This window comes from Pseudogymnoascus verrucosus (assembly GCF_001662655.1).
Source record: "Pseudogymnoascus verrucosus strain UAMH 10579 unplaced genomic scaffold scaffold_6, whole genome shotgun sequence".
Classification (NCBI taxonomy): Eukaryota; Fungi; Ascomycota; class Leotiomycetes; order Thelebolales; family Thelebolaceae; genus Pseudogymnoascus; species Pseudogymnoascus verrucosus.
In genome coordinates this window covers 176479-189606 of record NW_017263657.1, presented here as the reverse complement: position 1 = coordinate 189606, position 13128 = coordinate 176479, and the positions used below count along the sequence as shown (strand labels likewise).

The window sequence follows — 13128 nt, the reverse complement described above, 5'->3', positions numbered from 1 at the left end:
GTGTCTTGACGGCTTGCCCATAATCGCCAGTTTCGCCTTGAAAACATGGCGCTACTGCAGCTATCCGCCGAGCCTCATTTCTTAAACGTGGAGAAGCTACAACCCAACCCGCAATAAACAGCCAGCTCAAAGACCTCCCAGTTTCCTCAAATTCAACCTTTACAATAATCGCAAGTCATTGGATTTATTAATCAATAATTCAAATTCACAATGTCCTCCGAGCTTGACAAACAGCCAATCTCTTCCAAACACCTCACGAAGGCAGAGCGCATCAAACAACTCAATGAAATTGACCAGGTTAGCCTACCCTGATGTCTTTCAGCACTTGAAGGATAGTTCTAATGGCGCTTTAGAGCATTACAAAACTTCTTGAATCTGCCGGCCTGGCAGTCAAGACTCTAACGTCCATCAATTCACCGTCCGAAACAACCTCTGCCAGTCGCCGAGAAGCATTTACGGCCGCAACAGACACATATCTCAAAGACCTACATTCTGTCGACGTTCGCCTTAAGCGCCAAATCAAGGGGCTCGATGATGCGGGTGTAATAAAAGCAGAACCGGAGACTGAAGAGGAGGGCGATAAGGGAAAGCAAGCACCGGAAACCAAGAATGGCGCGGTAGATGTTGGATGGCTCAACACTCGAAGCAACAAGGTTGGGAGGGACATGGAGGCAGAGCTTTGGGAGAAGGCACGGATTTTTTTGGACGGTTTAGAAGCCAAAAAGTCCGGTGGTTCTCTGCCTGGTCAGAACGGAGGGGGAACGGAAGGCCGTGGGGAATCCAACGGCGATGCTATGGACACTTCATGATCACGGAAAGAATGCCATATAATTGGTTGTCTGAATACAAATATGGTCTTTTATACCCACGAAAATCGGTCTCGTGCAAGCATATACCTTGGCATTCGAGGTTTAATTGCTGCTCCCATCATGCTGGCAAACTCACAGGAAGGCGACGATAAGCAAGGGGCTGATATGTATTATTGCATGGCATCGAGAGAATATAAGGAGCATAAACAAGAGCAGCTCGGTTTATGAGGTAGCTTGATTTATAGTGCAATTGCTCAAATATCTTGAGTGGTAATAATATTCACAGGTGAATATTAAAGAAATACATCGTCATTATATTGAGAGTTACTTGATAATGTAAAATTATGCAAACAAGGGCTCTATAATTCTAAATATAAATGAATGAAAATACCAAAAAATATAAACCCAGGGCATTGGTTGTAACATTTTTGTGCTTTTGTTGTAATTGTTGTCTGATTGGCTTTTTGAGAGGTACCTCGATGGGTGACGCTTATCTTGGCAGCGGCCGCTGCCTCACGTACGTATGTGACCCTGCCGGAGGAGCCAAGCTCCACACCTGAGAGTTCAACTGCATTCTTCCACCTCTTCAACCAACTATACACAATGGATCTTGAAGACGGGGGATCCTCGCCATGGGGCGGTATGTCTTCTAGAGAATGTTAAGCTGCCACGGTCTCTAATTTGCCACAGATGTCCCAACCCAATCCCAGACAGGCGCCAATAAGCCCAAGACTGGTGAAGACGATTCATTCAACGCGGGGCAATCAGGTATGCCCTCTTTCCTACCCAATCCTGGTCGCGACATGCTCATGGATTTATAGATGCTCCATCTAAGACTGCGGCTGCGCAATTATCCGAATCATCCGCAACCTCGAACGTGAAGTCGCCAGGCGGCCGATCAAGAGGGCCCATTCGCCGTGTTGCCGCGCAAACCACTCGACTCGAACCCCTCGACGACTCATTGGGGCCCTTGGGGCCATTAGGACCACTGGGCGATAATGGAGTGCAGGCTACGTCTCCTTCGGAGCAGCCTCCGGCACCGCCTATGAAGGAGCAGACGGTTACCCTCAACACCAGGCAGCCCGACACTGCACAGAGGGTTCGAGATGTCATGGATCCGAACTACGATGACGAGGCGCAATCTTCCGGAAAGGCTAGGATACCACCGCCAGTTCAACCGGCCCAGCCTGGCTCTGCGCGTCGCGATGTCCAGCCAAGTGTGAGCATAGAACAGGCAGCAAAGCCGACATTCGATATCACGGTCGGCGACCCACACAAAGTTGGAGACCTCACAAGCTCTCATATTGTATATCAAGTTCGGACTAAGGTATGATCAGGCTGCGGTTAATCATTGGACGGAACTGACAATCATGATAGACTACTTCTATAGGCTACAGGCAACCGGAGTTCTCGGTGACTCGTAGATATAAGGACTTCCTATGGCTGTACAATACACTGCATACAAACAACCCCGGAGTGGTCGTTCCTCCACCACCTGAGAAGCAAGCTATGGGAAGGTTTGATACCAATTTCGTGGAATCAAGGCGCATGGCATTGGAGAAAATGCTCAACAAGACCGCGGCCCATCCGACGCTACAACATGACGGCGACTTGAAGATATTCCTAGAGAGCGAGGCATTCAGTATGGATGTTAAGCACAAGGAGCGCAAGGAGCCTGTGTTGGGAGAGAGCAAGGGTATGTTCGCCGGACTGGGACTATCGGTGGGTAGTGGAAGCAAATTCGTGGAACAAGACGATGTAAGTTGTAGTAATGGCTCCGATGGTATGCAATATGCTAACAAGCGCAGTGGTTCCATGATAGAAAGGTCTATCTCGATGCTCTTGAAAACCAACTGAAGGCTCTTCTGAAATCAATGGACACAGTGGTGGACCAACGGAAGGGGTTGGCCGAAGCCGCAAGTGATTTCTCTGGATCGCTGCAAGCCCTTTCCGCCGTTGAACTGTCCCCCACTCTGTCAGGCCCATTAGCTGGATTATCCTCCCTCCAGATCCGTATCAAAGAACTCTATGAACGACAGGCACAACACGATGTGTTGACCCTTGGCATCACCATTGATGAATACATTCGCTTGATTGGGAGTATCAAAACGGCATTTGAGCAAAGGCAAAAGGCATTCCATTCATGGCAATCTGCAGATATGGAAATGCAGAAGCGCAAGGCGACACAGGACAAGCTTCTGCGCCAAGGCAAGACTCAGCAAGACCGTTTGGTCCAGTTAAACGCAGATGTTGCCGACGGAGAGAGAAAGGTTCACCAGGCACGTTTGCTATTCGAAGACATGGGACGACTGTTAAGAGCTGAGCTGGAGAGATTTGAGCGGGAGAAGGTGGAGGATTTCAAGAGTGGTGTGGAGACATTCCTAGAGAGCGCTGTCGAGGCTCAGAAAGAGGTATATTTAACCTCCCCCACTGGTGACTGAAACAGTTTACTAACATCTATTCTAGCTCATCGAACTATGGGAAACATTCTTGGTACAGTTGGATGCGGAAGATGGCGAGCAACCTTACTACAAACCGCCCGTGGTCCCTCTACCCTCAGAGTCGGAACAATCAAGTCACAGGCTCTCAGGGGAGACTCAGAATGACTCGGTATCAGGAACGGCTCATGAGGATGAAGAATAATTTGCAAGCGGGCACTATCATCCATTTCTGCTATAACAAGGTTGAAACAATCTTGCGAGCTTCATCATTTTGCAGTCCCCAAAATGTATAGTGTACAAAGATAATACCACATCCCAACGCCTTGAAATGCCACCCTCTTCTGTCTTCCACCCTTGAATTTATACATGGCTTCCCAAGACCGTAGTCCTATCTCCTCCAATGATCATACACTGTTCCGAAACACAGGTAACCCGAAGTAACCGCCAGGCACATGGATATCCCCCTAGTACTTGTTCCCCTTCGCAGTATGTCCCTTCATCTGATCCGCCGTAACCTGCACCCCCTTAAACCCACTAATCAAATCCATCATCGTATCCTCCTGCTCTCCCTCGCCCTCCGCACCCTCCTCACCACCCTCAACATCCCAACCGCGTCCGAAGCGCTCACGGAAAGCCCTCAGGCGTCCAGCCTCATCCTCCTCCACGTTCCGCAGACTCGCCATGCTGGGCTGCCATAACGGGTGGTTCCGCGAATCCTTCGTAGACTTGTATATCGGCGCCGGCGACGTCGTGCGCTGCGTGTATGTCGAGCCGTCGGAGAGGGTGATGAGTTGAGTGAAGGTGTAGGGGCGGTGCGGGCGCTTCTGCAGAGAGGCGTGGCGGACTTGGTTGCTGGCGCAGGTTGAGGAGATGGGAGAGAGAGTTGCGCGCCGTAAGGCGTGGGATGGGAGGGAAGCCATTATGTGTTGAGTTTCCGTGAATCGTTGGCTTGGTCGTGGGTGGTTATACTCCTGGCTGAGGGTGGTGGTCGATATAATTATTTTGTCGCTACGGTTGCCGAGAGGAGCTAGAAGCGCGGGAATGTTTCTTGGAAACTTCAATGACAGCCTTGCCGACGGTAATCCTTTTGACAGCTCGGCACTAGCAATTTGACAATTGCTGCCGCAGCGATTGTTGCTGCCCCTACCGGATCCATCGGAATGTTTCCAAATACCTCGAGGATGGGTGCGAGGCCCAGTACTGTGAAGGGGTTCTATTCCCTGTTCTATGAATGGTCGGTGGCTAATAGCCCTGGTATGTTTCTTGCCATTCTGGCTCAGCTATTTAAATTTAAGGCCCAATTTACTAATATAACCATGCAGCAAGGACGCACAGTATATGCAGTGGCTTTTCGCAAGCAATTGCTTCCTCCCAGCGCGTGGTTCAAGCGCGTAGTTTCACCTGCTCGAGCAAAAGACAACATGTGAAGAGCGCCCGCCCAGACGATGAACCCCCTCTGTCCACCCACCTACGACAAATTATGCGCAAGATGCCCCATGCTGCAGTGGTAGCTACAACCAGCACTGGTGGCCCGGCCTCCTCCTCGACCTCGAATTTCAGAGGAATGACGGTATCCTCCTTCTCGACTGTGACGCTCACACCCACGCCGATTATCTCATTCAATATACGCAGGCCATCTCGGACACTAGATGCAATACGCCAGTCTCGCCAGTTTCTCATACATGTTCTTTCTGCTACGGAAGCTGGGGCAAATGTGGCACATGGTTTTACAAAGGGGAATTCAACGGATGTATTCGCGAAGCAGCAGTTTGCCGTGTGGAATGTCGGGAGCAAATACCCTCTGCCATTACTATCTTCTCCAGGCGTCACGAAGGTGCTGAGATGCAAGCTAAGGGACGTAGGAGAGGGTGCAGGCTTGATTGAGGTTGGTGACCACGTTCTGGTTCTGGCAGATGTGGAGAGCATCATTGAGCCGCCGCCAACGAAGGATGCGGCGACCTTGGAGGATAGAGGACTGTCATATCTCGATCGAGCTTACAGGGAAGTTGGGAAGGTTATACAAGTGCTAGACCCAGCGGAAAGTGAAGAGCTGGAGAAGCAATGATGATGGGTTGAATGGCCCCTGTACCACCGTCTGCTAGACAACTACATGTATATTATTGTTAAAATATTGGAAATAATACCAGAGTAATTTTATGTTGCCACCACGAGAAGAATACTTGAAGCGGTGACCCTCATTGATGAGACTTTTCGACCTGACTAGCCAAGCTTACACCGGGCGTGCATGCATGAGTCGAACCAGAGCTCTAGACTGCCTCCAGCAATGAACGACCCCTCAATATGGTGTAACATCGCCACTGAAGACAGAGACAACAGAATCGGAATCTTAAGGCAGGTACAGCTTCATATATTGTTAAATTCAATAATATAAACAATTCCCATATAATTATCGCTCGTGAAACTGTGATAAATTTAGAATGAAGCGTTTCTTTGTTCTTTGGTTGCTATGCAACGGTGTGGGACCAGGCTGGCAGCCTTGCCTAAATTTCTACGGGTTTCTGCGACTTTCGCGCTACTGGTCGCTTCTGTTTCTGGGCGGTTCTGTGGATGAAAGGCAGGCAAATTCCAAACTATTAATTAGTCCTCCGCCTCACCACCACAACTTCAAGCATTTTCTCTCTCAAACCATTGATACCCATTAAACCTGTCCACGTACCTGCTCTTCAATTAGCAAGGTCATTCACTCTACACCTCCAAGTAAGTCTAATCACTCACCTCATTCAAGTCGGTGTGTTTGTTTTGGGGAAGAAGCTCGTTCAGCCTCATGGTCCTCCAAAGATTATGATCTTGAGAGGCTATGGTCTGATCAGAGGGGCAAATACAATCTCTACAAACACTTCGCCTTCACTGTGAATCCATCTATACAGGGCATCATTTCTAACACCTGCGCTTCTAGAACTATCATAAATAATCCACAAATATGGTTGCCGAGACCTTCGAGTTCCAGGCTGAGATCTCCCAGCTTTTGGGCCTCATTATCAACACCGTCTACTCTAACAAGGAGATCTTCTTGAGAGAGCTTATCTCTAACGGCTCCGATGCCTTGGACAAGATCAGATATGAGTCGCTCGCAGACCCAAGCAAGCTTGACAGCGGCAAGGACCTGAGAATCGATATCATCCCCGACAAGGTCAACAAGACCCTTACCATCCGAGATACCGGTATTGGTATGACCAAGGCTGTAAGTACTGCGTTTACACATCGTATTTGCCACCAGCTAATAATTTTTTTAGGATCTCGTCAACAACCTGGGTACGATCGCCCGTTCGGGAACCAAGCAGTTCATGGAGGCTCTGACCGCCGGTGCTGATGTTTCCATGATTGGTCAATTCGGTGTTGGTTTCTACTCTGCATACCTCGTTGCAGACCGTGTTACCGTCGTCTCGAAGAACAACGACGATGAGCAGTACATCTGGGAGTCTGCCGCTGGTGGAACTTTCACCCTTACCCAAGATACCGAAGGCGAGCCACTCGGCCGCGGTACCAAGATCATCCTCCACCTTAAGGATGAGCAGACCGACTACCTTAACGAGGCCAAGGTCAAGGAGGTTGTCAAGAAGCACTCCGAGTTCATTTCTTACCCAATCTACCTTCACGTCGAGAAGGAGACTGAGACCGAGGTCCCAGATGAGGAGGCTGAGGAGTCCAAGGAGGAGGAGGGAGATGACAAGAAGCCAAAGATCGAGGAGGTAGATGATGAGGAGGATGAGAAGAAGGAGAAGAAGACCAAGAAGGTCAAGGAGACCAAGATCGAGGAGGAGGAGCTCAACAAGCAAAAGCCAATCTGGACCCGCAACCCATCAGACATCACCCCTGAGGAGTACGGTGCGTTCTACAAGTCCCTCTCCAACGACTGGGAGGACCACCTTGCTGTTAAGCACTTCTCCGTTGAGGGTCAACTTGAGTTCAAGGCCATCCTCTTCGTTCCCAAGAGGGCCCCATTCGACCTCTTCGAGACCAAGAAGACCAAGAACAACATCAAGTTGTACGTTCGCCGCGTCTTCATCACTGATGATGCCACCGATCTTATCCCAGAGTGGTTGAGCTTCGTCAAGGGTGTTGTTGACTCTGAGGATCTCCCCCTCAACCTGTCCCGTGAGACTCTCCAGCAGAACAAGATCATGAAGGTCATCAAGAAGAACATCGTCAAGAAGACCCTTGAGCTGTTCCAGGAGATCGCTGAGGACAAGGAGCAGTTCGACAAGTTCTACTCTGCTTTCGGCAAGAACATCAAGCTTGGTGTTCACGAGGATGCCCAGAACCGTGGCGCCCTTGCCAAGCTCCTCCGTTACAACAGCACCAAGACTGGTGATGATGACCAGACCTCGTTCGCTGACTACATCACCCGCATGGGCGAGCACCAGAAGAACATCTACTACATCACTGGTGAGAGCTTGAAGGCTGTCCAGAAGTCCCCCTTCTTGGACTCCCTTAAGGCCAAGAACTTCGAGGTTCTCTTCCTCGTCGACCCAATTGACGAGTACGCCATGACTCAGCTCAAGGAGTTCGACGGCAAGAAGCTTGTTGATATTACCAAGGACTTCGAGCTTGAGGAGACCGATGAGGAGAAGGCCGAGCGCGAGACCGAGGAGAAGGAGTACGAGAGCACCGCCAAGGCCCTGAAGAACATCCTCGGCGACAAGGTCGAGAAGGTTGTTGTCAGCCACAAGCTGGTTGGCGCTCCTTGCGCCATCCGCACTGGCCAGTTCGGTTGGTCCGCCAACATGGAGCGTATCATGAAGGCCCAGGCTCTCCGTGACACCTCCATGAGCTCTTACATGTCTTCCAAGAAGACCTTCGAGATCTCCCCCAAGTCCCCAATTATTAAGGAGTTGAGGAAGAAGATCGAGGCTGACGGCGAGAACGACCGCACCGTCAAGTCCATCACCCAGCTTCTGTTCGAGACCTCCCTTCTCGTCTCCGGCTTCACCATTGAGGAGCCAGCTGGATTCGCCGACCGCATCCACAAGCTTGTCTCCCTCGGCCTCCAGGTCGATGAGGAGCCAGAGGTTGAGGGTGAGGCCGCCACCGAGGCTGGTGCCACCGACGCCCCCGTCGAGAGCGCCATGGAGGAGGTCGACTAGATATGTGTACAACATCTAAAGGATTTGCGGAGTTGACGGCTGGTTTTACGCGATAGTCACTTCATACATCGACTCTTTACTTTTCGTGTTACGCATCTCACGACAGTCTCCGAGGGTTAATAAACGTGGTGCTTTGCTTCTTTGGCGTGTTCTAAACGGGACAGGCTGGCAGATAAAAGCGCAAAATAAATGAAAGACGGTTTCTACTTTACTTGATATCTGAACTTGCTGTGAATATGTGAATGTAATATGTGAATGTAATATGTAATAACAACTAAATTTAAGTGTAAGATGAAGCTTATTATACGGCCTGAGAGTCATTATCTGGATGGGAATATGTTGATTGTTAAGGAGGTAAGTGGCGTTGGAACTTACATACGGTAAAAGTATTGAGGCATATGTGAAATGACATTTCATCAATTAGTATCTTATTTGCAGTTATTATATCATCTTCGTGACTTAATTCGTATTTCTGACAAGGCTCTCTCGCTGAGGTAGCGCTACCTTTTTATATTACCTCTCCCGTCGCGTCGTCGCGTGCGGTAGCGGTCAACTTTACGCGAAATCCGACGACCTTCAGATTCTTGCCGCATAATCCTTGACATAGCTCCAAGTCAAACCACTCAACCACCACCCAACTCCCTCACACAGATCTCGCCACTTTATCATCATGTACGTCTTTTTGCGACAAGCTTCATATTGCCAGCTTCAAGCTCAATTTGGAAATTGTCGGCGCAGTTCAGGGTGAATTCAGGAAGTGCATAGCTAACGGTGGCACTATTATAGGGAGAGCTTCGACAACATCTACCTCGACCTCTCGAAAGATTCGGGAAAATGCAGATTTGCTGAGAATGGCTTTGGCTGGAAGCCTTCGGGCGGTGGCGACACCTTCACGCTTGATCGCTCAAACATCGGTGGAGCACAGTGGAGCAAAGCATCCAAAGGGTTCGAAGTGAAGATTCTACAGCGCAATTCCGGCGTTGTACAGATGGATGGCTTCCAACAAGATGTGAGCATCACGGTTATCACGATTGGCGTACCCTCTAACCTATATGCAGGACTTCGACCGGCTGACAAAAGTATTCAAGAACTGGTACAGCACGAACCTCGAGACGAAGGAACACGCATTACGAGGATGGAACTGGGGCAAGGCGGAATTCGGAAAGGCGGAGCTGGCATTCAACGTGCAGAACAGACCCGCGTTTGAGATCCCCTACTCGGAGATCTCGAATACGAATTTGGCGGGGAAGAACGAGGTGGCGGTTGAGTTCTCGTTGCCGGCGGGTGGCGACGAGGGCGCAAACGGAAGCTTGGGCGGTGCGAAGGGGAAGGGGAAGAAGGCTGGCGCGGGGAAGGATCAGTTGGTTGAGATGCGCTTCTATATTCCTGGCACGACGACTAAGAAGGAGACGATGGAGGACGGAGAGGCGCCGAGTGATGCGGAGGATGAGGAGGAGCAGAATGCGGCGAACCTCTTCTATGATACCCTGATGGAGAAGGCGGAGATTGGAGAGGTTGCTGGCGACACATATGCGACATTCTTGGATGTGCTGCACTTGACGCCAAGGTACGTTCTATCCCTACTGTTGAAGACGGTGAAGACGGTCACTAATGTGGTATCAACAGAGGCCGTTTCGATATCGACATGTACGAATCTTCCTTCCGCCTGCGCGGTAAGACATACGATTACAAGATCCAATACGAGGCTATCAAGAAGTTCATGATCCTCCCCAAGCCCGACGAACTGCACTTCATGATCTGCATCGGTCTCGACCCACCCCTGCGCCAAGGCCAAACCCGCTACCCCTTCCTGGTGATGCAATTCAAGAAGGACGAAGAAGTGACAATCGACCTCAACATGACCGAGGAGCTTCTCAAAGAGAAATATGAAAACAAACTCGCCCCCCACTACGAGCAACCCCTCCACCAAGTCGTCACCCAAGTCTTCCGCGGCCTAACCGGCAAAAAGGTCAACCAACCCGCCAAAGACTTCCTCAGCCACCACCAACAATACGGCATCAAGTGCTCCATCAAAGCCGCAGAGGGCTTCCTCTACTGCCTCGAGAAGGCCTTCATGTTCGTCCCCAAGCCCGCCACCTACATCGCCTACGACTCGGTCAGCTCGATCACGCTCTCGCGCGTCGGCGGCGCCATCTCCGCCAGCCGCACCTTCGACATCGCCATCCACCTCAAGAACGGCGCGGGCGACAGCCAGTTCAGCAACATCAACCGCGAAGAGCAGAAGCCGCTCGAGGAGTTCTTCAAGGTCAAGGGGCTGAGGGTTAAGAATGAGATGGATGAGGATACGTCGATTCTTGCTGCTGCGCTGGGGGCCGAGGATCTCGCGAGCAGCGATGAGGATGTGGTGGCTGCGCGGGCGGATCGTGGGAGTGCGGAGGAGGATGAGGAGAGTGCGGATGAGGACTTTAGGACGGATAGTGAGAGTGATGTTGCGGAGGAGTATGATGAGGAGCATGAGAGTAGTGGGAGTGGGAGTGAGGCGGGTAGTGATGCGGAGGAGGAACGGCCGGCGAAGAAGAGTAAGCACTGAGTGGGGGGGATGCATGGGTTGGGTATGGGGTGGGATTGTGGATGGCGTTCCGGATGGGGTTGGATCTCGCTATAGGGGTGAAGGCAAAATATGGGGTCGTTAATGACACCTCGATCCTCAGTCTTCGTTTTGAATCTAAATGTGATTAGTACAGTGTGGGAGCCGTTATTCATATCGCATCAAGCATAATCACAATTTGTTTTGGCATCTTGTAGCAAGCGTAGATGGAACAACTCCTATATTTCGCAAGTCACTCAAACCCCCCACCCCCACCCACTCCATAACCCCGATCTCCCGACGTCTACCAAGAACCCCCAGTCCCCCATCCTGCTCGCAACACCAACGCCTGTAGATGCAAATAGAGGTATCGTCATCGTCATTGAGTCTCTCTTCACGGCCGTTTATCCATCCTTCTCTGACACAGTACCTTCTACGTCGGAATCCTGAGTATAGTCCGTCCCTCTCTTCATCCCCTCAGGGTGTGTATCTCTGGTTTTTTTTGTCTTCCCGGCCACTGTTGTATCCTCTCCCATACTTTTATCGCTGTTTACATAATAGCACCAGCCCCCACCATCCCTCAGTAATTCTCATACCCGCTCTGCCCCTGCGTATACCTCCCCGCCGGCTGCCCCGCTGGCTGCCTTGGCTGATTCAGATCCGCGAACCACGGGTGCTGCAGCGCATCATGTGCGCTAACCCTCAGCTCCGGACGCAGCTGCAACATGCGCTGCAGCAAGTCAATGCCACTCGGGTCGATCTGCGGCAAGATAGCACGGAGGTCCTGCGTATTGAAGACCTGGAGATTAGGCTTGTACTCGGAGAACTGGCTGATTCCCGGCCACGAGCGCTCAGATGGCGTGCCCATGATGCGGAAGATCCGCACGAGCTGGTCCTCGTTGGTGGTGCCGGGGAACAGCGGACGACCCGTGTACATCTCCGCCATGATGCAGCCGGCGGACCAGATGTCGATGCTGGTGTTGTAGGTGCGGGAGCCGAGGAGGACGTCGGGGGCGCGATACCACAGCGTCACGACCTCGTTGGAGAAGGTGTTGACAGGGATGCCGAAGGCGCGGGCGAGTCCAAAGTCGCCGAGCTTGAGCTGGCCCTTGGCGTTGATGAGGAGGTTCTGCGGCTTCAGGTCGCGGTGCAGCACGCGGTTGGTGTGGCAGAAGTCGATGCCCTTGAGCAGCTGGTGCATGAAGGACTTGATGGTGACGGGGTTGAGGGCGCCGCGGTCGCCGGTCGTGTCCATGTACCGCTTCAGATCGGTGTCCATGTACTCGAAGACGAGCATGAGCTTGCTCTCGGTGTGGATGACATCGTGGAGGGAGAGGATGTTGGGGTGTTTCAGCTCTTTCATCAGGGAGATCTCGCGGATGGCCGTGGAGGGTGTGCCTTCTTCCGAGTCGAGGTGGATCTCTTTGAGGGCGACGAGCTCGCCAGTCTGGCGGTTACGCCCTTTGAAGACCTGCGCATGTTAGCTGAAGCTCGCTCGCGGTGGCGACTGGAGGTGGGGGGTCGAGGCGCATACCGTGGCATAGGTTCCCTCTCCTAGCTTCTCCAACTGCTGGAAGGAGCTGGGGTTCCTCTTGTCCATGGTTGCGGTGAGGGCTTCGGAGTCGAGGGTATGGACACTGATGGTGCTGGGTAGCCTTGTTGGAGGGCGTCTCTCGCCGCGGGGAGAGGGAGGAAAGGTGCGGAAGGGTGGGCGGGCTGAAGGTTTTGGCGCCGCAGTGTAGCGTGGATCGAAGAGGAGGGAGGCGGGAGAGCAGAGCTGCTTAAGTATTTGTTTATTCGCGTCGTTAGACCCGATAGAGGACGCCGTTGTTGAGGATGCCAGTATGGAGACTGGACGACGGGGACTAGGAGGTGCTTTTCTTCTTTCGAGGGATGGGGTCGTCCCGTCGGTGACAATCGTAACCAAGTTACCAGGTATCAGGCTCCACGAGGCACCACTATTGCACCACTATTTGGGGAGAATCTAGTGGATAACCAGGGCTCTAATTGAAGATTGTCGGGCGCTAAAGAGGGATCAAGTTAGTTGAGTTATAGCGAGTACAGCAGTGTTCCAGTGGGAGTATCAACCAAAGAATAGCGCTGAGTTGCCGCCGTTGGGATAAGATGTACAGTACGAGATCAGTACGGGGACAGTACGTGTGTGGTTGATTGGAAGAGGGGGAGTGGGATGATTGAGTGGGATGGGTGGGAGGCGAGGCCACGCT

General features: G+C 51.7%; 7 protein-coding genes across 7 annotated transcripts; 5 read left to right on the top strand and 2 right to left on the bottom strand.

Moving 5' to 3' along the window:
- Positions 1 to 31: 31 nt before the first annotated feature.
- VE01_02035 (uncharacterized protein) lies at positions 32 to 1201 on the top strand. Its single transcript, XM_018271549.2, has 2 exons — positions 32 to 297; positions 354 to 1201. The coding sequence occupies exons 1-2, from the start codon at positions 211 to 213 to the stop codon at positions 807 to 809; spliced, it is 543 nt and encodes a 180-aa protein (XP_018133546.1). The 5' UTR covers positions 32 to 210; the 3' UTR covers positions 810 to 1201.
- Positions 1202 to 1320: 119 nt separating this feature from the next.
- On the top strand, positions 1321 to 3601 carry VPS5 (vacuolar sorting protein). Its single transcript, XM_018271548.2, has 6 exons — positions 1321 to 1449; positions 1500 to 1577; positions 1631 to 2136; positions 2187 to 2567; positions 2618 to 3220; positions 3276 to 3601. The coding sequence occupies exons 1-6, from the start codon at positions 1413 to 1415 to the stop codon at positions 3450 to 3452; spliced, it is 1782 nt and encodes a 593-aa protein (XP_018133629.1). The 5' UTR covers positions 1321 to 1412; the 3' UTR covers positions 3453 to 3601.
- VE01_02033 (uncharacterized protein) lies at positions 3465 to 4216 on the bottom strand. The gene has a single exon (XM_018271547.2). The coding sequence runs from the start codon at positions 4168 to 4170 to the stop codon at positions 3715 to 3717; it is 456 nt and encodes a 151-aa protein (XP_018133631.1). The 5' UTR covers positions 4171 to 4216; the 3' UTR covers positions 3465 to 3714.
- A 110-nt stretch (positions 4217 to 4326) lies between these two features.
- VE01_02032 (uncharacterized protein) lies at positions 4327 to 5419 on the top strand. The gene is made up of 2 exons (XM_018271546.2): positions 4327 to 4504; positions 4573 to 5419. Exons 1-2 carry the CDS (start codon positions 4411 to 4413, stop codon positions 5313 to 5315), a joined length of 837 nt encoding a protein of 278 aa, XP_018133630.2. The 5' UTR covers positions 4327 to 4410; the 3' UTR covers positions 5316 to 5419.
- Positions 5420 to 5832: 413 nt separating this feature from the next.
- Positions 5833 to 8555, top strand: HSP90 (Heat shock protein 90). The gene is made up of 3 exons (XM_018271545.2): positions 5833 to 5968; positions 6168 to 6452; positions 6505 to 8555. The coding sequence occupies exons 2-3, from the start codon at positions 6192 to 6194 to the stop codon at positions 8353 to 8355; spliced, it is 2112 nt and encodes a 703-aa protein (XP_018133633.1). The 5' UTR covers positions 5833 to 5968; positions 6168 to 6191; the 3' UTR covers positions 8356 to 8555.
- A 404-nt stretch (positions 8556 to 8959) lies between these two features.
- On the top strand, positions 8960 to 10915 carry POB3 (FACT complex subunit). The gene is made up of 4 exons (XM_059463407.1): positions 8960 to 9027; positions 9142 to 9364; positions 9414 to 9922; positions 9982 to 10915. Coding segments are annotated over exons 1-4 (1659 nt in total). The 5' UTR covers positions 8960 to 9025; the 3' UTR covers positions 10907 to 10915.
- Positions 10916 to 11191: 276 nt separating this feature from the next.
- On the bottom strand, positions 11192 to 13063 carry PHO85 (negative regulator of the PHO system). Its single transcript, XM_018271543.2, has 2 exons — positions 12438 to 13063; positions 11192 to 12374 (listed from the first exon to the last, which is right to left on the bottom strand). The coding sequence occupies exons 1-2, from the start codon at positions 12501 to 12503 to the stop codon at positions 11484 to 11486; spliced, it is 957 nt and encodes a 318-aa protein (XP_018133481.1). The 5' UTR covers positions 12504 to 13063; the 3' UTR covers positions 11192 to 11483.
- Between the last annotated feature and the right edge of the window lie 65 nt (positions 13064 to 13128).